This window comes from Pteropus alecto, unplaced genomic scaffold (assembly GCF_000325575.1).
Source record: "Pteropus alecto unplaced genomic scaffold, ASM32557v1 scaffold104, whole genome shotgun sequence".
In the NCBI taxonomy this organism is placed as follows: Eukaryota; Metazoa; Chordata; class Mammalia; order Chiroptera; family Pteropodidae; genus Pteropus; species Pteropus alecto.
This window is the reverse complement of record NW_006436664.1, coordinates 3,536,589-3,559,612: the sequence shown is the minus strand read 5'-3', so window position 1 is coordinate 3,559,612 and position 23,024 is coordinate 3,536,589. Positions and strand designations below refer to the sequence as shown.

At 35.3% G+C, this 23,024-nt stretch overlaps 1 protein-coding gene across 1 annotated transcript in view; it reads left to right on the top strand.

Moving 5' to 3' along the window:
- TTC6 (tetratricopeptide repeat domain 6) overlaps positions 1-18,527 on the top strand; it is a 169,902-nt gene extending 151,375 nt beyond the window's left edge. Inside the window, exons 26-31 of the mRNA XM_025047939.1 lie at positions 2,604-2,684; positions 6,074-6,277; positions 9,024-9,176; positions 10,035-10,205; positions 17,714-17,939; positions 18,397-18,527. Of these exons, the coding sequence (XP_024903707.1) occupies positions 2,604-2,684; positions 6,074-6,277; positions 9,024-9,176; positions 10,035-10,205; positions 17,714-17,939; positions 18,397-18,527 (966 nt within the window). The remainder of the gene's footprint in view (positions 1-2,603; positions 2,685-6,073; positions 6,278-9,023; positions 9,177-10,034; positions 10,206-17,713; positions 17,940-18,396) is intronic.
- The last annotated feature ends 4,497 nt before the right edge of the window (positions 18,528-23,024 follow it).

The window sequence follows — 23,024 nt, the reverse complement described above, 5'->3', positions numbered from 1 at the left end:
TAGTTAAATTCTGTCCTATGTGAGAAGTTAAATATGATACAATGCTCATGTTATTTTGAAATTTAAAAATAAATAGCAGAAGAAATAACAGCAAGATGTAAAAACACTTGCCTTTGGGGAATGGGACTCAGGTGAGGAATGGTGGAGCAGGCAGTCTCTGTAAGCACTGTAAGTTTTCTAGTTTTATTAGACCTCATACACTATGTACATGGGTCACTTTGATAAGAATAAAAGTAAGCAAATGAAAAATGTCTTTAGATGCAAATTACAACTTACAAAATGAAATTGGCCTTATTAAACAACACGAATAATGGGAAGTTGTTGGTATTTGAGGATGTGGAGACTGAGTGTTAACTATGCTTTCAAGGAGATTGGTAGTGAGTGACAGGAACTAACTGGAAAGACAGGGGCGGGTGTAGTTTACGGGCGGGGAGGGTTGAGGGAAGGCATATTAGGTTTAGGGAGGCAGTGAGAGGCAAGGATGAAAAATATAGAAAACAGCAGGAAGCTGGAGTGAGTTTCCAAAGGAGATGAAAGGAACAAGTCAAGGGCCTACCCTCTGACACAGAAAGGAAGACAGTGTGGATGAAGGTCCCTACAAATAAATTCACCAGTGGAGGGAATTTGCTTTGTATGAGTGACTGTGTTGTTTGTTATTTATGTTCCTCATATTAGAGAAAAAAATTAATGCAGAAGAGAAAAGTTATAAAAACTGCTGTTAGCTTTATTGTAAATAGTAATCCTAATAGTCATCGTTTACGTCTATTATTGATAATGATGAATTACCATAGAGTATAATAATGATTATATATAGAGACAGTCAAGCTGACTGTTGAAAGTTTTATCTGATTGCAAAACTAAACTTGGTATTCTCAACCTTTTAAGTCCTTGGTCTCTCCTCATAACTTCCAAAATTAATAGGAACATTTGTAATAAATCTCACTTATACTTGTAAGTTTGCCTCCATTTTAGCAAAACGGTCCTCTCTGTGGCAGTGGTCCTCAGCCTTTTTGGCACCAGGGACCAGTGCTCCTATGAGAATCTAATGCCTGATAATCTGAGGTGGAGCTGAGGCGGTGATGCCAGAGCTGAGGCGGTGATGCCAGCGCTGGGGAGCAGCTGCAAATACAGATGAAGCTCCCCTGACTTGCCTGTTCTCACCTCCTGCTGTGTGGCCCAGTTCCTGGAGGTTGGGGACTTCTGTCTTAGGGGAGTTATCTGGTAATATTTTTGATTAGATTACATTTGATTAGACAACAGATTTCTTATTTTCTTCCAACTAGTTCCATTTAGTATAAAAATATGCTTCAAGAATCTAAGTGGGGAGTCCACATTGACAGATTAGTCTATGACTAAAATCTTCCTCTAATAAAATTCTGGAGGCTCGGTTTGGCACTACTACTCTCTCGCCACCCCCCATATTTTTAGAAAACTTATTCTACCCACTAAGACAGTCAGCATCTATAGCCAGGGAAGGTTTGTGGCAAGAGAAAGGGGAGAAGGAAAACGAGGAGGGGAGAGACTGTAATGGTTCGTTCCTCTTCATTTGGGTGGAGGCCAGAACTCTCACACCTGCTCTTTAAGGTGTGGGTGTCTGGCCTCCACTTAAGGAGCCTGTAGGGTGTGGGCGTCCGGCCTCCACTTAGGGAGCTTGGAGGGATTTCCTTTTGCTGCCACAGGGGAGCTTACAGTGCTCTCCACTTTTTAACTTGGTCACTTTAGGTTACAACCAGAACTGCCCATGAAGATACCTGCTGAAGCAGCCCTTGGGAAAAAGCAAAACCATTGCAGTTCACGTGCTATTTTGATATGTAGATATTCATTTAAATATTTTATTAATTTCAATTTAGTGATGTTCTTATTTTGCTTCAGGTCTCAAATATTTTTGTAGGGCTTTGAAAAGCTTATGAGTTTCAGACACTGTGTCTCTGGTGCCTGATAGAGGACAGTGTTCAGTGACAGAGGCAGGCTCTCTTGCAGACTTAGCATTTTTAATTCTCTTAAATGAGCTCTTCCCCAGGGCCGTTCAGGTCCACCCCAACTAAATTTCCTAACTTAAAATTTTGTGATTAGAGTTGCCATTGCTCCTCTCAGGAGCCTTCTAGGATCCCTGGATGAACTGATACACTTCTCCCCCAAAGTGTGATTCCAAAGGTAGGAGCAGCCTTAGCTAATCCACCCAAAAGGCCCTTACTTGGGCCTGGGTGTCTGTCTGTCTGTCCTACAGTCATATAACACCAAAACTTTTCTATAGGTGAATTTCCATTTCTATATAGATGGGATAGTCTCTGGTGGTGTGCACTGGGAAAAAACAATAAAAAGAAAGTAAATGAGATGTCATATTTTACATAGCAGGGCAAAACCACGGGAAAAGTGGAGACCAGTAGCACAATATTCTGAGTGAATTTTCAGTTGTGGGATTCCTCTGCTCCATCCATTTTCACTAGATGTGATGCTAAAAGGAAAAAATAAAGTTTTAAGAAGATGTGTATTTTAATGCTTGTGTTACGTATATTCGTGGTAGAACAAAAGTCAGAAGGAAATTTAAGAAAGCACAAAAGATAATATTGCAAAATTAACCAAAATTTATACAACTGTTTCAGGATTTTAAACAAGCTGCACTGATAAGCAAGACTAATGTGGGCCTTTGTCAAGCTACCGCCATGTGCTATTACAGGTATGGAGTGCAATTCTGTTGAAGTAAATAGAAGCAAGTGGGACTATCTAATAATATAATGGAAGAATGGAAGAAAGAAACAAATATGTGGAAGAGGCAAGAGTACAAAAATGGGGAAAGACAAAGAGTCCCTTTATAGAAGAGGGAAGCACACCTAAGTGTGTCATTAGCATCTTTCTACCTCCTAATAAACTATTTTAGCCAAGTCTGCAAGTAAAATCCTACATCATGGCATTGAATTAGCATCTGATTCAAGCCCATTTGCTGGGAAAGGACCTAATGTTAGACAGAATAAAATCACATATAGCTTGAAATGTCTAAGAATGAAATCAAGTAATTAATTTTATTCCTGAAATGAAACTAACTTAAAAAGCATGAATGTCGGAAAAAAAGGTGATTTCAAAAAATTATACATTTAAAAAAATTGCATTTAGAAAACACAATTCTAAATTTAAAACTAATTAAAACAATACCAGTCAATATCTGTAAAACCCAAAAAAATCTACAAAAACATGTTATTTAAAACATTATTACCTGTTTCCGGGATTATTGTAAACATAAGTTATTGAAGGGAAGGAAGAACAGTTCCATAAAGCTAAAATACAGAAGAGGATCAGTTTAAAATTTGCTTTGAGATAATATTAGATAGATTTTGCTAACTATAATGTATATACTTCTACATATACATTTGACATCTAAAAATTAATTTCTGATCATTTTGCTTTTAAAAGCATAGAAATTCAGCATATGAAGATTTCAATGTGGGATAAAATATATTTGGTTAAGTAATAGTTTACGGCATTATTTTTCAAGAGAGAAACAATAGTAATTAATTTGAGGGGGAAATTAAGATAGTTTATAAATTATATAGACCAGACTATATAAATATCCAACTTAGAAAATAGACATAGTTCAAATGACTGAGGAAGTCAACATTTTTTCCCCCTTTTAGGACATAGATAGCACCGCTGCATTTCCCTATGATAGTTAGATTTTTTATTTTACGAACATAGTAATATAATAACTGGAACTTGTGAAGGTATTTTTGGGTTTAAAGACCTAAACTAGGACCCTTTATTTTATAAAGACAGCAAAAGATAGTCACAGCATTGTTTATTTTAATCCAGCAATCTTTATATAATCCATCCCTTTAAATAATTGTCATTCTTAAAAAGAGATGAAAAATGATGACTGATGTGTTTGTTTTGGTGGGTGAATATAGACCAAAAATGTCTGAGGTCATTGCATTTTCTTTAAAAACAGATTCCAAAATTTCTCTCAATCTCATTCCTATGTTTAAAAACTATTAGAGTCAGTAAATTTCTCTGTGTGTAGTTCTCAATCTCTTTCATGAAATGTAATTACTGGATATACTGTATGGCAGAGACTTCTTAAGCTGATACTGCTTTGCAATTCCAAATAACCAACTTTCATCAGCCGACTGGAATCTCTTTTGTCCTTTAATAAAAATAGAATTTAATTCAACAGTAAATCCCTGATAACGCACAGTCTCAATTCCATGTGTTTTAAGTTTTAACAGTTTTACTAAATTTTACAATAAGAAATGTTTAATGATTGGTTATATTTTTCATGAAAAAATATTTTCGCCTTTATATCACAGCAGCATAATTTCTAAGTATTGGAATTCATTATTAGTGAATTACAGTGGGGAAAGTAAAAATTTTCCCACTTGGAAATTTTAAAATAAAGAAATAAATATTTAAATTTTAGAGCTTTGATCTTTGAACTCGTGGGGTTGCAGACTTTTGAAGTATGCCTTTGTATATCTCTGGTTCTCACTCTTGTGGTTGCTAGGAGACAACATTCCTTAGGCTGAATATCCTACTTGTTGCCCAATTTGGTCACTAAGAATGTTATGGTAGAGTTAATTTTTAGATCTCTTTGAGAACCACCTTCAGGTGGAAAAAAAAATGTCACAGGGAGAGCCTGATTACTCAGTTATGTGTCTCATCTACTTTTTTACTGCAGCACGTTTATGTTACTATTTTTATATTTGCATAAAAGATTTTTGAATCTTTGACTCTGCAAGCCACATTCTTTAGCTTTTGGAGGTATTTATGATTTATTTGAACAACTCTGTAGGGTACATTTGGTCATGTATGTGATTAATTTAGAAAGTGCAGTGGGCCTTTGTGTCTGTGGCCCAGCCTGCAAGCTCAGCACACGATCCATAGTCAATGGATACTCTAATGAGAATCATACACCTTCTGTCAGTGATCATATTGTTTGATACAAACATATTTTCTTTTAGAAAAACTAATTTAATATTTGTGGAAACTGATGCTTAATGATTTATGTATCAATGAACATATATCCTGACATAACATGTATACTCTATCACATTTTTCCATTGTCTAATTGCCATGTGATTATTTATAAAGAGCTTCAATCTCCAGGACACTGTGTGATAAACACATTTTCAGAAAAATGAAATTGCTGTTTCTATAGTGGCAGGGAGCTGCGGGGCCTCTGGCTTTGACAGTGTCACTTCCTCTGGACTTAATTTTTAGTCATCATTTGCTTTGAAGAGCTTGCTAGGGAGCTTTCAAGGTCCCTTTCCAGCATGAAAGTTTAACGATTATTTACTTAGAACAGACTAGATGCTCATTAAACATTAGTGCTGATAATTAGTTAGGTATAGAAAATAGCTTTCTCCATGTTGATGGAGATTAAATACAATGATTAGATATGCATATGAGATGAAAAAGTGACTCCTTTATGAAGAAATATTTGATTCCATTACCAGCCCTTACTTTGCCTCGAGAGAATAATAGGGAAGAAAGGGAGAGTTATCATTTAGTCACATATATTCACAAGTTAGTAAATAAAATGTATTTTTCTTCTTTTTCTCTTCTTTCCTGGTATCCAAAATGAAAGCACCTGTCTTTATAGAAAATCTGAAGTAAGGACTCCCATGTGATAAGAATTTGCTTTCTTTCATTTTATAAAGAAATATTAAATACATATAAATTCATTATAATTTGATTTAAATAGTGTGTTCCATCAATAATAGCTGGGGTTTTTTTTTTTTTTTTCCATATTGGCCACTGATAGCTGTTAAAAACAGCTTCAGGAAGGCCATTCAGCCTTTTAAAATTCTGGAAAGGAAAAAAAAAACCCTCTAGAACATCATTCCAGGATATTCTGCTATAAAATTGGCTCTTATTTCCCCTCTTTCCTTTTACCACAATCTTCAAAGAACCTGTTAGACTTCCTGAGGTTATATGGACTTATGTACTTACTTCCTATGATGGATGATAAAAAGAAAGATTTTTTTATAAGGGTCCATGAAACTCTTCATGAAAATATATACAAGAAAGCACTTAGATAATTCATCAGAAAGCATCAATATTTTCATTTATTTTCAGAAATAAGGAGTTTGAAGAAGCTGTCGATTTCTTCACCTGGGCTATTAATATTAATCCATGTTTTCTGGATGCTTACGTTGGACGGGGAAATTCTTACATGGAATATGGTCACGATGAAGCCACCAAGCAAGCACAGAAGGACTTTCTGAGAGCGTTGCATTTTGATCCAACATATATAAAAGCAAGAATTAGTTTAGGCTATAATCTGCAGGTAATTATATAAGAACATTTTAGGCCATGAAAGTACCTTTTAGACAAGAGAAAGAATATATTTGGCCCTTTACTAGTGATGGGGATACATGCTATTTCTTTGGTTAGGAACATTTTACCTTTCTCTTACTGTAAGTATCCAGAGTTGCAGTGGGAAACAGGAGTTTAACTAGTTTCAGGGAGCCTGCCTGAGGAGAGCATCCAGGGGCCCGATGTGCTAGTGAGATGAGGATCTTTTGAACTTGAGTGTCTTTTATGCCTGTACCCCTTTCTATCTCACCCCCACACTTATAGACAACTTTTAAAATTGCTTCATGAGTATCACATATAAGAACCTGGCTAACATATGTTTTACTAGCTCATACCCAAGCTCCATAGGTTTTGTCCTATTGAATTAGTGAAAAGCTAAAGGGAATAAACAGTGTATGAAAATTTTGAAGTGGACTCCAGCCATGCAGTACGTCAGACAACCATTATACAGGGACTTCTGACTTCAGGTCATCTTCCAAATGTCAGTGAATTAGAACATAGTGGGAAGGCAAGATATCAAGCATTTGTCCTTTCAGCAAGATGGAAGAGTGCTACTCTATGTTGCCAAGCAAGTTTCCAAGTCCTCTTGGGGACACTCTGCACTGGCCCATGCACTCACCAAGCTGTTTGCACTAGTAAAAAATGTAGTGACATCCTTGGAATAAGGTACTGAAAGTGTTATATTTTCCGTAGAAAGGAACTGAATAATCTAACATTTTTTATCTCTTTTAATATTAAAAAATTTGAATAATGGGCAAAAATATGTTCAAATTATTACAAATTTCAGAAATTCCTCTTAATAATCTGCCATTACAGTTGATTTTTTTTTTTTCATTTAAAAATAAGTGAGTTTGGCTGATCTCTAATAATATTGGAGGTGGTTGTTGGGTTTGGTGGTTATAGTGAGGTATACCCAAGAACTTATTAATAAGGGAAATAAGATTGCCTTCTGAGATTTAACCATAGAGTTAGTCATTATTGGATCACAGTAAAAATTTGCAAAATCAATTTAAAGGGACAAGATGACTCCCAAAGCAGTTAGAGCTGACTGTAATCCAATGAAATGTGTTCTCACTGCATCCACCAGGCATTTACTGAGCACCTAGTTTGGGACAGGAACTGATCTAGGCCTAGAGATACAGCAACGAACAAATTATACTTGGTTTTTCTTGTAGAGTTTACTACTTAGTGGAGGGATGAGCATGAAGCAATCATATGAATAATTAATTATAAATTAATTATATGCATAAGAAAGGAAAAGGATAGGTTTGGGGACAATTTATAAAAGGAGAACCTAGCTGTGTTTGAGGGGTAAGGGAGGGCTTTTTGAGAAATTAACATTCAAAGTGAGGTTTGAAAGGCTAGTAATTAGTCAGGGGTAGGAGTCGGGGCTAAGATGCAGTGTTCTAGACAGAGAAAGAGACAGAGGGCCCAGAAGATGAAATGTTATGGACAAGGGAGAATGATGTGAGATGAGACTAGAGAATTGAATAATGACTGGAAGTGAAGGCCTTACAAGCCAGTTGAAAATGTGACTATCGCTAACCAGGGCAGTGACATCAGATTTGTGTTTTATGAAGATTTCACTTGGTATATAGCAACTGGCATGAGGAAGAACTGAATCAGAAAAGGAAGAGCTGAGAAAGGAGAGTTAGAGAGGCCCATCCAATGAAAGAGTGACCATTTTTTCAACAAATACTTACAGATTTCCCTACTACGTGCCTACTAAGAGTATAGAACTGAAAAAAACAGATGTCTGGAACAGAGACAGATATAATCCTACCGTGAGGTCTTTTGCAGTTTAATATTCTAATAACCTAACCTCAATTTGCCTGATTCCTTGTTTATCAAACAAACTTATGATGATGATGATATTGAATTCCGTATAATTTGCCCAGAGGGAGAAGATTTACTGGTAGAAAAACAGTGTCTAGTTACTTTATTAATTATATTTCTTATTAGTTTTATGCAAGTGTCACTGGGCTCAGTTGGGTTAATGTGAGTCAGCTGCTGAGATTCTGACTAGTTGGGTTTTTGAGTCCATGAGAATAAATAAAGGAAAGGCCCTGGACCATGCTGAATTTATCAATTCACTGCTTTCCTGTGATGAGGTATTTAGTTGCCAGAGTATTCTCCAGGAAATACTCTGACATCATTCTATAAACAGTGCCCCTCTCTTGACCTTTTTTCTTATTTTCCAGTTGGTGCTTGGTATGTTTGCATGCATTTTCCACAGAATATGTATAGGGATCCAGAAATTTCAGATGCTGGTACAATTTATCAAAATAGGTTTTATGCCAGTAGTTTGTGTGTTTATTTACTCAACACACATTTATTTTATTATGTATATTATGTATAACTGGAGATTCAATGATAAGCAAATAAATACAGTCCCTGCCTATGTGTGCAGAGCTCAGTGTAAATTTTGTGGTGATTGTTTAAAGCTTTGGTGTTTCACATGGGGTATGTTGTCTAAGATTGGTATAAAAGAAGACTGGGACAATTGGATTTATTTTGATTAAAATTTCAGCATAAATAATCAGTAATTAGTTAATTGGATGCAATCATAATGTAGCCTATTTCCTTTTTAAAAATCTTAGATTTCGCACAATATAAATATGCCCTTACTAAAGGTTTTATTTGATTAAGTTGGAATCATAAACATTTGTCATTTCATGGGTAATTTCCTACTTAATGTAAATGGAAAATTATTTTAGGCCCAAGAAAAATTCCAGAAAGCTTGGCACCACTTTACCATTGCCATAGAAGTTGATCCAAAGAGCTATCTAGCCTATGAAGGAAGAGCTGTTGTCTGTCTTCAGATGAGTGATAATTTTGCTGCAATGCAAGATATTAATACTGCCATAAAGGTAAAAATCCACTTAGATTATATTATCATTAACATAAATTAATATCATCAATGAATAGGGTCAAGTTAAAAGTTCTCTGTTACCTTTTTAAAATGACTTGTAGAGAACACAGTATTTATATTTTTGATGTTGCTGTTCCAGGAGATTCCTAGAGTAAAGCGTTGTTATGGCTTACCAAGTTTATACCCTAAATGCATTTAAAATTCGAAAACTAAATTCCTGATAAATGTTGAGTCCAAACAGCAAATGTAATTTATATTTTCGTGGGACATCAAAATTATTTTGTAATACAAAATAAATGCAAAAACTGAAATAATGTTCTGGGTTTGAAGAAACTAAAGAAAGAACAAAGTAAACTCCCAGATTCATCTGTAGTGAAATGGCAAATAAAATTCTCAGATTTTGTGTACAGTAACAGAGAATCTCCTTTTTTTCCTATATTTTGGATCTATAGATTCAAGTAGATATTATAATCTTTGAGATTAATAAAAAAAGGAAAGAGCTGAAAGATAATTGCTACTGCTCAGGACAAATAAACATATTAACTATTTAATTTCCTCTCCAGCTTTAACAGAGCTAAACAGAAACACTTTTTGCCTCTGTCTGTTCTTTGGAAAGGAACTGAGTAAAGCTTTAAAATTATTTTTTTTATTACAACCAAATCAACAACAAAGTGTTAACATTGAACCAATTTCATACCCAGTCCTTTCTCATTATTTGATCTAATGGGGTTTTACCTGAACTATAAAATTACTAGTTTCCCACAAGTAGATTTCTTAACTTATTCGTTTTTGCAGACATGAAATTGGAGATAAATACTATTCCCAGATGTTAAATACTCATACTATTATATTGCAGATCAATACTACAGCAGAGTTCTTAACAAATCGTGGTGTGATTCATGAGTTTATGGGTCAGCAACAGAATGCAATGAAAGACTATCAAGCAGCAGTTTCTTTAAACCCCACATATTCACTCGCTTACTTTAATGCGGGAAATATCTACCTTCACCACAGACAGTTTTCCCAGGTAATGTGAATTTCCTTTTCTTTTTAACACTAAATGCTTTCTTTGCTATATATAGTTTCAACATACAATCCTTATATTCCAGGCTAATCATTCATTAGCTAGTTTTAAAAAAAGTTCTATTTCATAAGAATGTTTATAATTATTTTTTAAATGTTTAAACTCTATGAATTTATTCTCCTCATTAATAACAACCATTCAACATTTGTCCAGTAAGTATTGTTTTGGACTTATCCAAGTATCAACAAATGCCTTGCTATTTATCGTGGCTAGCTGCCAGCCTGGAATCCTCTGCTCTTTGCCTCCATTCAGCCAAATCTTAGCCTTCCTTTAAGACCCTCTTTTATGATGTGATTATCTAACTCAATTTCTACCTCTTTTAGATTTCAGTCACTTACTGAGAGAAAGAATATCTGAATGTTAGTTCTGGTTTTATGATATCTTAATCTCTTTGGACCTCAACTCATAATAATATATGAAATAAAAGCGTTGGGTTATTAGATGATATTTTTTATATTTTGAATTTATTTTATTTGAACTGTCGTGCATTTACATGATTCAAACTCTAATTTTTAAAGTCTGTATTTACTCTTTCGTTCTATTTTCCTTCAATTTATCTTATTATTTGTCTATCCTTTTGAGTCAGAAGGTAAATTCATTTATTGTCATCCTTTACTTTCTATTGTGATAAATTATTAAGGTTATGCCCTTTCCTCAAGTACTGCTTTTAGCAGTACTTTTGGCCTTTGATAGTTTAGTTTTTATTTTCCCCAAATCTTGCACCTATACTTTTATTTTTTCTTTGACTCAAGATTAAATTAATAGGCATTTAAATTGTCCAAGTGGAAGGGCTTTTATACATTCTAATTTGGGTATTTATTGAGTTTTAATGTGGTCTAATATATGCCAATTAAAAATATTCCAGGGGCCTTTTCAAAGAAGAGATTCTATTATCAGGATATAGAGTTGAAGTACATGTATAAGGTCTACCTTATTAATTATATTTTTAATTAGTCAATATCTATTTTTTTTTTTTTCATTTGGTTTATCTTGGACTGGGAAAGTCCAAGGATACTTAAGTATTCCATCATTGGTGTGGTCCTATATGGTTTTCTTTATATTTCTTGTCATTTCTGCTTTATGAAAATTGCTACTGCGTTAATTCATGTATAGATATTTGTATATATTACATATGCATTACAAATTGTAGCATTTAGCATTATAAATGATTTTCTTTGTTTCTTTTAAGGCTCTTTAGAATAAATTCTACATTATCTGATATAAAGATTGTGACCTCTGATTTCATTTGGTTTTCTTTTACTTGGTGTTCCTTTGTTCTTCCTTTTATTTTCAACATTTAGAATCCTTTGTTTTAGACGTCTCTTTTATATAGCATAGAGTTGGATTTTGCTTTAGAAGCCAATTTGAAAATATTTTTTTAATAGGCGAGTCAAGCCCATTTACATTTTGGCATGATCAGTATATTTGGCCTTAGTTTTGTTATTTTTATGTCATATTTTTTTTGTTTTCAGGTATTTTAAAAGTGTTTTGTTTGGGGGCCTATTTAATTTTTTTTTCAGTTTTTCTGATATTTAGGAAGCTTTACAGTTTTGCTCTAGTGATGACCTTCATAAGCATACTTTTATACCCTTCGTTTCTTATTTCTTTAGTTTCTTTACTATGAACAATAAAATTACCCTTTAATCTCTTCCTCCCTTACTCCTGTCTTTCATCTGTTATTTAATTTAAGTTAATAATATTCTCTTTTAAAAAGTGTTTATATTTATATTCTTAAATATGCCGACCTTATTATGTCAGCTTTCTTTCTACCGTCTCTGTTCTCCCATTTTGCTGTGAGTTTCATGGTCCTCTCACTGCCAAAGGATTTAATATTTGCATACTATTTTGTTACTCTTATTTCAAATTTTAGTTTTAGTTTTTCAGTTAAATATGTTCGATTCTCATCACCAGGCTTTTTGCCAAAGTCTTTCCCCCAACCAACTATTTCTTGGTTGTCTGAAATTAGTCCTTTAGTAGAGTCCTGAGAAAGGGCTCATGAAAACAATATTTCTTGATTTTTTCATGTTCATAGCTGTTTGCCTGTAGCCTTTATATCTTAAGGAGTCATGTCTGCGTTTAAAATTCCTGACCCACTTCTTTCTTGAGTGTCTTGTGTTGTTACACTGTTTTTTGTTGTTGTCTATATGTTCATGACAAGAAGCCTGATGTGAACCTGATTTTTGTGTTTTTTTTTGTGACTTCTTTTTGTTAGAATAACCAAAGATTTTTTTTTTTAAGTAAAAAGTTTACCAAGGCATATCTTAGACATGACCATTGGGGTTGGAGTTATCAAGTACACAGTGTATGTTTTCAATATGTAGATATCAGAAAAGTTTTGTTGAATTCAGTGGGAAATTTTTTTTTCTGTTTCATTGGGAATATCCATTATATATATATAGATGTGTCTATATATATATTTGAGATGTGTATATATATATTTGATGTCCTTTGACTTCTATATGTCAATTATTTTTTCTCATTTCCTAATCTTTTAATTTCTTTTTCATTTTCATTGTCTTCTTCAAATCTCTGTTTTAAATCTCTACCATGTTTTCTGAGGGATCTATTTATCCGCATGTGGACCTTACAGTTCAGGCTTCTTTTAATTTTTTTTTTCTTAAATGCAATTGCGTCTTTAACAATTCTTTCCTAGTTCATTTTGAAATGTTATGTTATAATTTTTACCTAGATTGTAGCAATACTCTTTGTCTGGTGAGTTTTTATATTTCCAAAAATTAAGTTATTTTTCATCCTTGTTTTTACAAGGATGAAAGGTAGGCACATTACTTTTATGTTGCTCATATTTGAATGAAATAAATTATTTTCCTGGTCTAATAGCAGAGATTCTTGTGGCAAACAGGAGTATGGACCATGATAACTGTTCAAGTTGGGCTCCCTCTGATGCTATAGCAAAGGACTTTACACTATGACCTCTCTAGCCTAGCCTGGTTTGGGAGGGCTTCTCCCACAAGCTCTGTGTTCCTCTGTACTTTTCACAACCCTTTTAAAACAATGTACACGGTTTTTTAAAAGGTTGTTTTTATTGCTTGCATTTTTTGAGAACTGTCATCTCTCTATTTTTCTTCACCACCCAATAGCGTCACCATACTCTTTAATAAAATGATCTTTAGGTCACCTTTATGTACAAAGAGGCTATGGTTTGTGTCTGTATTTTGCTGGAAAAATTCAGCAGATATTTCCTGTTTCCACCTAGCTCTTAATTCTTTCAGTCTCCACACATTTGCGACGTACCTGCCATGTGCTGAACTTTTATAAACATCCCAAAGATACAGAGCTGAACAAGATAAGGAAGGATTGTTTTATGATGTCGCTTATATTTTATTGGGAGAAGAAATAGAAAATACATAAGAAAATATTTGTAATGATAAATGCCTAATACGGTCTCATATATGCATTATTATATCCGTATTAGAATATTGGTGAGACTATAGAAGATTTCCTGGGTAAATAGTATAGGTGGAGAGAAGGGGTTCAAGGACAAATATTTAGAAGTGAAACAGAGAAGAGATGCCAGAAAGTAGTCTGAGAAGGGAGCATCCAGCCAGGATGATAAGAAGAAAAGCAGGAGTGTATGATATTACCTCAAGAATGAAGTGCTTTAAGAAGAGAAATGTGCTCCATGTCAAATGCTGCTGAGATGTCAAGGAAGAGGAAGATGGAAGAAGTCATTCATGACTTTGGCAAGAACATTGTTGGAATAGCAGTGGAGGCAGAAGCTTGAGTGGAGAGGGTTGTGAAGAAAATGCAAGGTGAAGAATTAGAGACAGTTCAACTGGTTCTGTGAAGAGGAGTAGTGAAATGGGGTGCTAGCTAGAGTGAGACAAAATATGTTTTTTTGTGTTTGTTTCATTTTTGTTTTTTAAGATGAGGGCTATTGATTCATGTTCCTATGTTAATAAGAAGAATCTAGTAGAGAGGGAGAAATTGTTGATGCAAGAGTGTGGCAGAGATAATTAAGATCAGAATCTTTGAGAATTTACTGGAGTTAGAGTTTGAAAGATGCAGGGGTGGCTTTTGAATGGAGCGGGAGACAGGATGCATTATGTCACGAGGGAAGGTGGAGATTTGGGGCACAGTTGAATGTAGATTGGTAGATTTTGATAGTAAGCATTCCTATTGATTATATTTTCTCCATAGAATACAAGTATCCATTATTAGTTAAGAGTAAGGGCGGACAGTTAAAAAGGGGAACAGGGTAGCTAGGAGTTTTGAGGAGAAAAGAGAAAATGTGAAATGTTGTTTTAGAGTGGTAGGGTGAACACATTATGGAAGTGTAGTAGGATTACCTACCAAACAACATTAAGTTCTCATTTGAGGTTTGCAGTTATGAATTTAAAGTGAGATCTTAACTCTACATTGCTTCTTATACAATTCTTTCTATACATATTCAGTACTATTTGGTGTCACATCACAATTGTTTCTGTGTATAGATCTCGTACGTCCTCACTCCAATTAGACCGTATGCTCTGTAGGGCCAGGAATCACACTATTTCTTCTTCTCCCTATATTTCCTCACTCAGAAAGCCTGTCTATACCCACGGCTTATATTGAAGGTCAGCCTCCACCTTTCTTCTGAGCTCTTAACCAATATTTATCACCTGTGGCTAAAACTGGACATTTTACAAGTGCATTAGAGCTAAAAAAGAATAAATTTCTATATCCTCTGCCCCTAGTCCAGTGCTTCTTCGTATAAATCCTCTCTCAATTCAAGATGTCATCTTATATAAAGTCAGTTGAGTAGAAACATCAGCATCAACCATAACTTTCTTTTCCTCACCTCCTTCATCTAATCCTGTCAGTTGTGTTTTTTATTTTTTTCTCAAACACGTTCCTTCCATTCTGTGTCTTCTGCCATTGTCTTGGTTTAGCTGTTATTCTTTCCAAAGTTAGGTCATACCCTGAACAACTTGCTGACCCCTGAGATGAGCCTGGTTGACGTCAGTGATGAAACTTGATGCTGGGACAGAGAATTTTTGAAGGTATAATTCTATAAGGCATGAATGAGATTGTCGAAGCTCAGACTTCGGTGGACAGCTGGAAGGCTAATGTTTCCCCAGGCTGACAAGCCAGGGTCAATTGCCTTAAACTTCATCAAACTCAGACCACTCTCTGGCTGGGTCCTAGCAATGTCTCTCTGCATTGTAGAGTTAGTGAAATTAAGACAATATAGTGCCAGGGACAATTTTCTGTTTCTTTAAAGATTAAGATCCATGTGACAAGGAAACACTAACATTTTAAATGTATTTGTCTTTAATAACTCTCTGGGTATCATGTATGAAACTATTTGGTTAGATCTAATATGTGGGGTTTTTTTTTTTTTTTTTGTATGTCTCTATTTCTTCAGAACTGGGGACACATTAGCTGGGCAAATATTTCATCTAAAGTATATTCTGTCCTCTGTCTTGATATACTGGATGCTTGGGCTTCACAGTGCACACTCCAGAGATAAACAGATTTTGAAAGTAGTTATTCAGCTATTTTAGTGTGTTCTAAGCCTCTTTGTGGAGAATATTCTTATATTCTCTGCTTCTCTTCATCTTTGCTTCTGACTGTACTGGAAAGAAGATTTAGGGTCAGGAGAAAATGTCTCTCAACAGATTAAATAATCTCTAGAGGGTTAAAACATGTATGTGTTCTAGCTTCTTTTATCATTAGTTAGTGACTTAACGATTTTAAACCACATTTGGATGAGCTACTTGTATGCATCATGAACTGCAGGTGACTTACTAAAACATAATTATATCTGCTTTCTAATTAACTACAAATGTGAGGGCATTAGACTAATTGTTAAAAAATTAAGGCCACCCATTGTGGTTGGTGTCTTTGGCCTTTAATTGCTTCATAGTTAATACTCCTGTACTTTAAGTAACCTCAATAAATTATAGGCTTTCATGTATAAGTAATTTATTTGAAAGCTGTCGAAGAAAGTTACATTTTTCAAAGTTAGATATACTATTGTATTTTACTAAGGTTTATTATTTTAGGTGAGGTAGACGTTTGCTTCTATCTGATTGAGGTCATGCTGTTATGATGTACAGTTGTGTCACTTTTATCAGTCATTTATTGGTGAATTAAAATGAAGCCTAAATTGCTTTCTCAAGGAAGTCTTGGCCCTGCTTGGAGTCTTGGAGTTGTTCTTTTGCCTCATTTCTGATGATTCTGAGTCCAGACTATTGTTTAGGAGTAAATTCTTTTTGAGCTCTTCACAGAAGGGTGTCAATTCTGCTGCCATCTTAACAGATGCTTAAACTGCACTTAACTGCAGCTTCCTGGGATGAGATGGGTTACAGAATCTTGATCTAATTGCCTCTCAAAAGCCATAGGCAGCCAAGTTCATGGAGGATTGCCCGAGGGCTATGATGTATCTTCATTTGTAGACACTGGGAAAAAATAATATATTAATAACAATTGAGTCCTTTCTAGATTTTGCATATCATTCTCAGTACTTTACTGTTAGCTCACTTAATCCTTACAGCAACACTGGCAGTAGTGCTCTATTTGTTATCTCCATTTTACAAATGAGAAAAGGTGAGAAAAAAAGACCTTTAGTTGCTCACCCAAAGACATAGAGATAACAAGTGGTAGAGCCAGGGTTTGAACCTGGAAATCTGGCTCCACGGTCTGGGCACCTGGCCACCATGCTATCAGTGTTTCATTTCACCCACAATGAAAGTGAACTGAGGACAAATCCCTGGGAAAAAGAGAAAAATAGATCATTGAAGGATACTAATAGATGATCAGAGAGGTAGGAGAAAAACCAAAGAGACACCCTGTCTCAAAGACAGAGAGAAGTTTAAGAAGAAAGGACAGATCAAGAATGTTCATGCCACAGAAATGTCACAGAAGAAAAGAACTAGAAAATGTCCATTGTGCTGAGGACATGTTCAACAAGAGCAGAACTCATAGATGAGGGGAAGGTAGGTAGAAGTCAGATTGTGGTTATTGGTGGAAAATAGAGTGGTAAGTAATCAGAGAGAACAAGCTCAATTGTGAAAATTGACTTTTCCTTTAGGGTAAGTTTTAAAGTAGGAGCCAAATTTCATCCATCATAGAGTTAAGAGAAGAGATTCCTGTCTTGAGTGGTAGTGTTTCTAATCAGCATCTCAAGCTTTTGTGGTAAAGAACCAGTTTTTTTAAAATTTCCACTTCGTTGTTGATCAAGACCCCGGCACTGGTCCACTGACATTGTCTAGATTTGCCTACACATGGTGATAACAAAAAGCAGACCAACTGTTGGTCAGTTTTATTATTTTTTTACATTCTCTACAGAAAATTCACATCCTTATCATCCATATCTAATGTAAAGTGCTTCTACTACCCTCTTAATATATACCACTAGTCTGAATTTTAAATTAAGAATAAAAGTACTTAGAATTGCTGTATAACTGCCAATTAAAATATATTCAAATGATTATCTTCATATTTTATAGGCCAGTGACTACTTCTCAAAGGCTTTAAAATTTGATCCAGAAAATAAATGTGCTATGATGAATCGAGCTATCGCAAATACAATATTAAAGAAGTATGAAGATGCAAGAGAAGATTTTGCAAATGTAGTTGAAAACTGTCCCTTTTGGGCTGCAGTATATTTTAACAGAGCACAGCTCTACTGTTGTTTAAAGCAATATGAACTCGCTGAGGAAGACCTAAGTAAAGGTATATATTTTTTGTAATGTTTGGGTAAGTTTACAGTGGTTGATGTGTTTGTTTTTAAATAACAAAAGTATAAAACCATCAAGTCTATTTGTCTAGATAACTTACATTAGAATTAATGTTTTTCTACATCATATATTTAATGTAATTAATATGGGCTCCTTTATGTAATAACTTACAGTATTGGTAAGTGAAGATATAGAAAATTATTAGGGAAACTATATACAAACATTGTCAGCCTTTCAAAGAAAGATGTGCAGTGTTAATTTCTTAGGAAGTTAATTTCTTAGGAAGATTCGATATTTTAAATTTAACTAAATGATTAGATAGATATGAAGAAAAATGTTTTCAAATAAGTAGTATTAAAGTTTTATATTGTAAAATTTTTATTTTTTAAAAATGAGACTATTTGGGGGTGTTATAGCATAAAAACGTATCTTGAATTTTTTTTCTTTTACAGCTCTGTCTTTGAAGCCTAATGATGCTCTAGTATATAATCTTAGAGCAGAAGTTCGTGGTAAACTAGGTGTGATTGAGGAAGCTATGGCTGACTATAACCAAGCACTTGATCTTCAAGACCATGTTCAGTGATCTCATTACATAGACTGTGGTTTCTGTAGCAGTTTAAAGAGCTGTTCTATTAGAAATTGAAATGTATTTGTTTAAAACCAAGGTTGCACTGTCTTCATTATTGTATTCATTGTTTAGTCTTCTATATAACCCTTTTATGTATTTTAACAGTATATTTATGTAATATATTAATTTAAAAACCTTTAGATCATTTTTTGCATATGTGGGACAACTCAATAATTGAATTTCTTCATAGGGTGCAGAATTTAAATGGGAATGTTTCTTAAGGTATATTAGCACTTCGAGTATTTTTTTTAAAGTAATTCCTTTTGAAATAATACTGCATGATTGTAGAAAAAGTGTCATCGACCTTTTCATCAATACCTACTTATAATGCATTCCACAGTATCCAGATTTAAAAAAAAATACAGAGGTGATGACTATAAAGAAACTGAAGTCATGCACATTTCCTGTATCCTTGTTTAAACAATGGCTGTATAGGCCTGTATTCTTCCTGCTGCTCATATTCTTCAACAGATGAACACGTTCCTTTTGTTCCTGTTGCCTGTCTTCCAAGGGTAGCGCCTATAAAGGTTTCGAGCATCCTGGTTCCTTGAGATAGTTCCCTCTGCTTCTTTAATGAATATTCATAAAAATACATAAAAATCTGTATATACTTATAGTTAGTGCTTCATAGAAGTTGACACGTAAAAATAAAAGAACTAAAAAATTTTTGTAGAATTCCTTTTGAGTGAACCAGAGAACCCCTTTCCTTTATCTCACTGATAATAACAAGGTTTCCTGATTTTAACTAATTTGGACTTGCTTCTCTTAGTTTATTTTCCTTCATTTCATCCTTCCAGTACTTCTCCAGTTCCTGAGAGACCCGTTTTCACCGAGATCAGACGTTATGGGAGAAAAATACCTCTATCCACTCAGTTTTCTTTGATTTTAGTTTATGTACCAGATTTTCACAATGGAAAGTTGATTTTAATTTGAAAGCTACTGTGGGCATGCTTCACACTCCTCAGGAAGATTTTCTCGGCATGATATGTGGTTCCACATGAGGATAAGGTCATCATTACTGAGTTACTTCAGATGGTGAATCAGACACACTTAATTAGCCTCTCAGATCCTCTTGCTTTTGCTCCTCTCCAGGCCCTTTAGCCCTAGGCCTGGCCACAGATGAGATTCAGACCAACCTCATGAACCCACAAGCAACCCCTCATCTGTTACACAGCCACACATCTACTCACCAACTGCCCTGGGGCATCTCAATGCTGAGATGTCGGAGGCCATGGGATTCTTCCAGTGCCCACCCATGTGCACTGCAGATGGGCACCAGACCTCAATCCCTGTCAAGTGATCCTTTGACAATTTGGAGAAAGGAACAAGTAGATACATTCTTCTCCCTCCCTTCTCTTGTTGGAGTGTCCTTAGAGACTCAGTTTATATAGCCTCCTAGGGGACAGGTCTGGGAGATGAAGCAGTTTGTACTTACTGGCAGCTAGCTTCCAAACATACCTCACATTGGTGCTTCTGTCTTCCCTTCCTCGCTTCCTTCTGTCACTGCTCCTGCTTTCCTGGGTTTGCACTTCTTGATAAAGTTGTAGTACAGAAGAATTTGCCTCTGGCTCTCTTCTCTGGGGCAACCCAGGCTAAGACAATGAATGATTTAGTAATTTTTTTTCTGATTACACACAAATACTTATAACATGAGGCAAGAATGATACAGACCCAAGGCCATGGTGGCATGATGCCAATATGCTACATGTCCCCAGGTCCATATCCCCCAGGAACCCACGGTTTCTCTATACAACGACAGTGCCAACTGTACACAGCTATGATTTTCCATGAGGCATTTCTCTCAGTCCCCACACAGGCCAGGCCAGATCATAAGGAAGTTCACGTCACCAGGAGCTACCTTCAGCAAATGACAGAGAGCAGTGGAAGATAAACACTTCAGCTTTCTTGCCTCGTGGGGGTACTTTTCTCTGACTTCCCTAGTTGGCTCGAACCTCTCGGGGCCTACCGTATAACCTCCTTTGTTAGCTTTTCCCTTCCCTGCCTCACTCCCTGCTCCCTCACACCAGCCTGCTAGGACCTCCTCCTAAATAAACTGTTTGTACTTGTATCCTTGTCTCAGGTTGGCCTCTATAGGAACAGAATTAAGCCAGCATCGCCAAGAAAGGGGCACTGAATCTGGATCCTGGGCAGGGATAAATGCCCGTGGGCAGAAGTGTTGAACGATGAGGCCCTCCATACAGACCGGTGTCTGGACAGAGATATAGATATGGGGTGGGAGGAAAGCATGTTTGGAGAATAACTGAAGCAGAGTTTTTATGAGGAAATGGTGGGTGGAAAACATGGTCATGTAGTGAGAGTCAGACATGGAGGATCTTTAATGCTAGATCAAGGAGTTACACCAAATAAAAATTGGAAATTTGGAAATTGATTGATACTCTCTAGAAAGAGGTTCGTTCTGTCTTCTGTGTGCTCCACCCTGGCTCCGACTGAGAAGATCCAAAGCAGGTAAAGGTGAAGGCAGGATGGCATGGGGATAGAGACCAACAGGGTAAATGATTCCCAGATGGACATGGAAGTTGAGTCAGACACTGAGGATCCCAAGGGACAAGAAAAGAGATGTCTGGATTCTATCTTTTTCTAATTAGCTTTGTGAGTTAATGACCCTTTCAGCAGATGAACTGAGCCTATATACTTCCCACCACTGTAGGACTTTGATCAGGTTTAATTTATTTACAATATATGTGCAAACACACGAATATAAAACTTTTATTGATGATTATCTCTGGGAGGTAAAATTGGAGAAAGAAAAAGATAGGAGATTTTTACTTTTTTTTTCACAGAGAGATGGAAGAAGAGGGGTAGGATTATAGATGCCTTTTACTTTCGATTTTATGTATTTCTGTAATTTATAGGGTTTTTTTGTTAATCATTTTTTTTTTTTCTCTCTACTAGAATATAAACTGTGAGCACAGGGACTTTGTATTTTTTTTTTGTTTAGTGCTGTATTCCCAATACCTATAGGGCCCGGTAAATAACAGATGCTCAAGATATAGCTATTTGTTAAATATAAAACAAATTACAGATGCAATGAATTAATATTACTGTATCACTATTCTGGTGAATTGTTTGCTTTTCATATGTTCCTTCGTAGTTCTCGCCTGTCTTCCACAATACAGAGAATGAAAAACTAAGAGCTGTATCTCCCAAATGTCTTTGCAGCCAGAGTGTCTGATGTGATTTAGTTTCTGCCAATTTGATACAATCCCCTGAGACTGAATTAAGGCAGCATCATGCAAAGCGCCTTTCTGCGGGTATTAAAACAGTAGGCACCTGCTTAAGTTTGAATTTTAGATAAAGGAGGGGTAATTAAGGACTCTCAGTTAAATAAGTGATATCCAGTTAAGTTTAAATTTCAGATCAACGACAACTTCTTTGTAGTATAAGTATGTTCTATTGTATGGCACACACATACTAAAAATTATTTGTTGTTGATATAAAATTCAAATTTAAATAGATGTCCCACGTTTTACCTAGTAACCCTACTCTGGAGCCAATCATCATGGCCCTGGCTTCCTGACTCCTGTGGATTGGACATTTTCCTAGATCCAATAGCTGCTGGGCCCATTTTTTGATTCCTCAGCTTTTTCTTTAAGGCAGGACAGCTTTTCTACAAGTTTGGTCACTTTTGTGTTGCTCTTTTGATGGCCCAGCCCAAAACCTGCTTGCTTCGTTATACTTTCTAGTGATTATGTGAGCACTCATTTCTTAGTGTAAAATCTTGTTCTGCTTAACATAATAAGAATGGCCTCTGTTATCTACAATTGAACTCTGGCTGATATTGTTTCCAAGATTAAAAAAAAATGACTTTAGGGCTTTTCTTTTCTCATGAATGAAATGTTTTCTGCAATGAGGTTTTTATATAGTTTGTCATGGGAAGTAGGTAAACTTGAAAATAGTAACTATAATAATGTTTTTTTGCACTTATTTTAAGCAAAGTATAATGTTCCATGTCTCACATCCATTGTCTCTACTTTCTCAACAGCCTCGTAAGGTAGTAGATATCATTAGATGAGGAAACTGAGGCTCAGAAGGAGTGAGTTTATGATCAGGGTCACACAGCTGGTAAATGGTGGAACAGAGAATCAATCTCTATTTTAGTTCAAAAGCCTTTGCTTCTCGTCTTTTCTTACCTAGAGAGAAACAAAACAAGATAAACACAGTCTATCAAACAATATCATAATGACATTAGAGTTCTCTGCCTAACGATCATTAGTGAAGAAAAAAGATTTCCAGTCCTTTAACACTTTTTTCGTACTGACATTTTTTGTATGTATTTGCGTCTGTGTATCTATCTAACCTAACTTTAGATAAATGCACTATAATAAGATTATCTCAAGCTTTTATTTTGAAGTACAGTCAATATGCGCTATCTTACATTTTATCTTTAATTGTTAGGAATAGGCCAGTTAGGAGTCGACAGCAGAAAGGTCG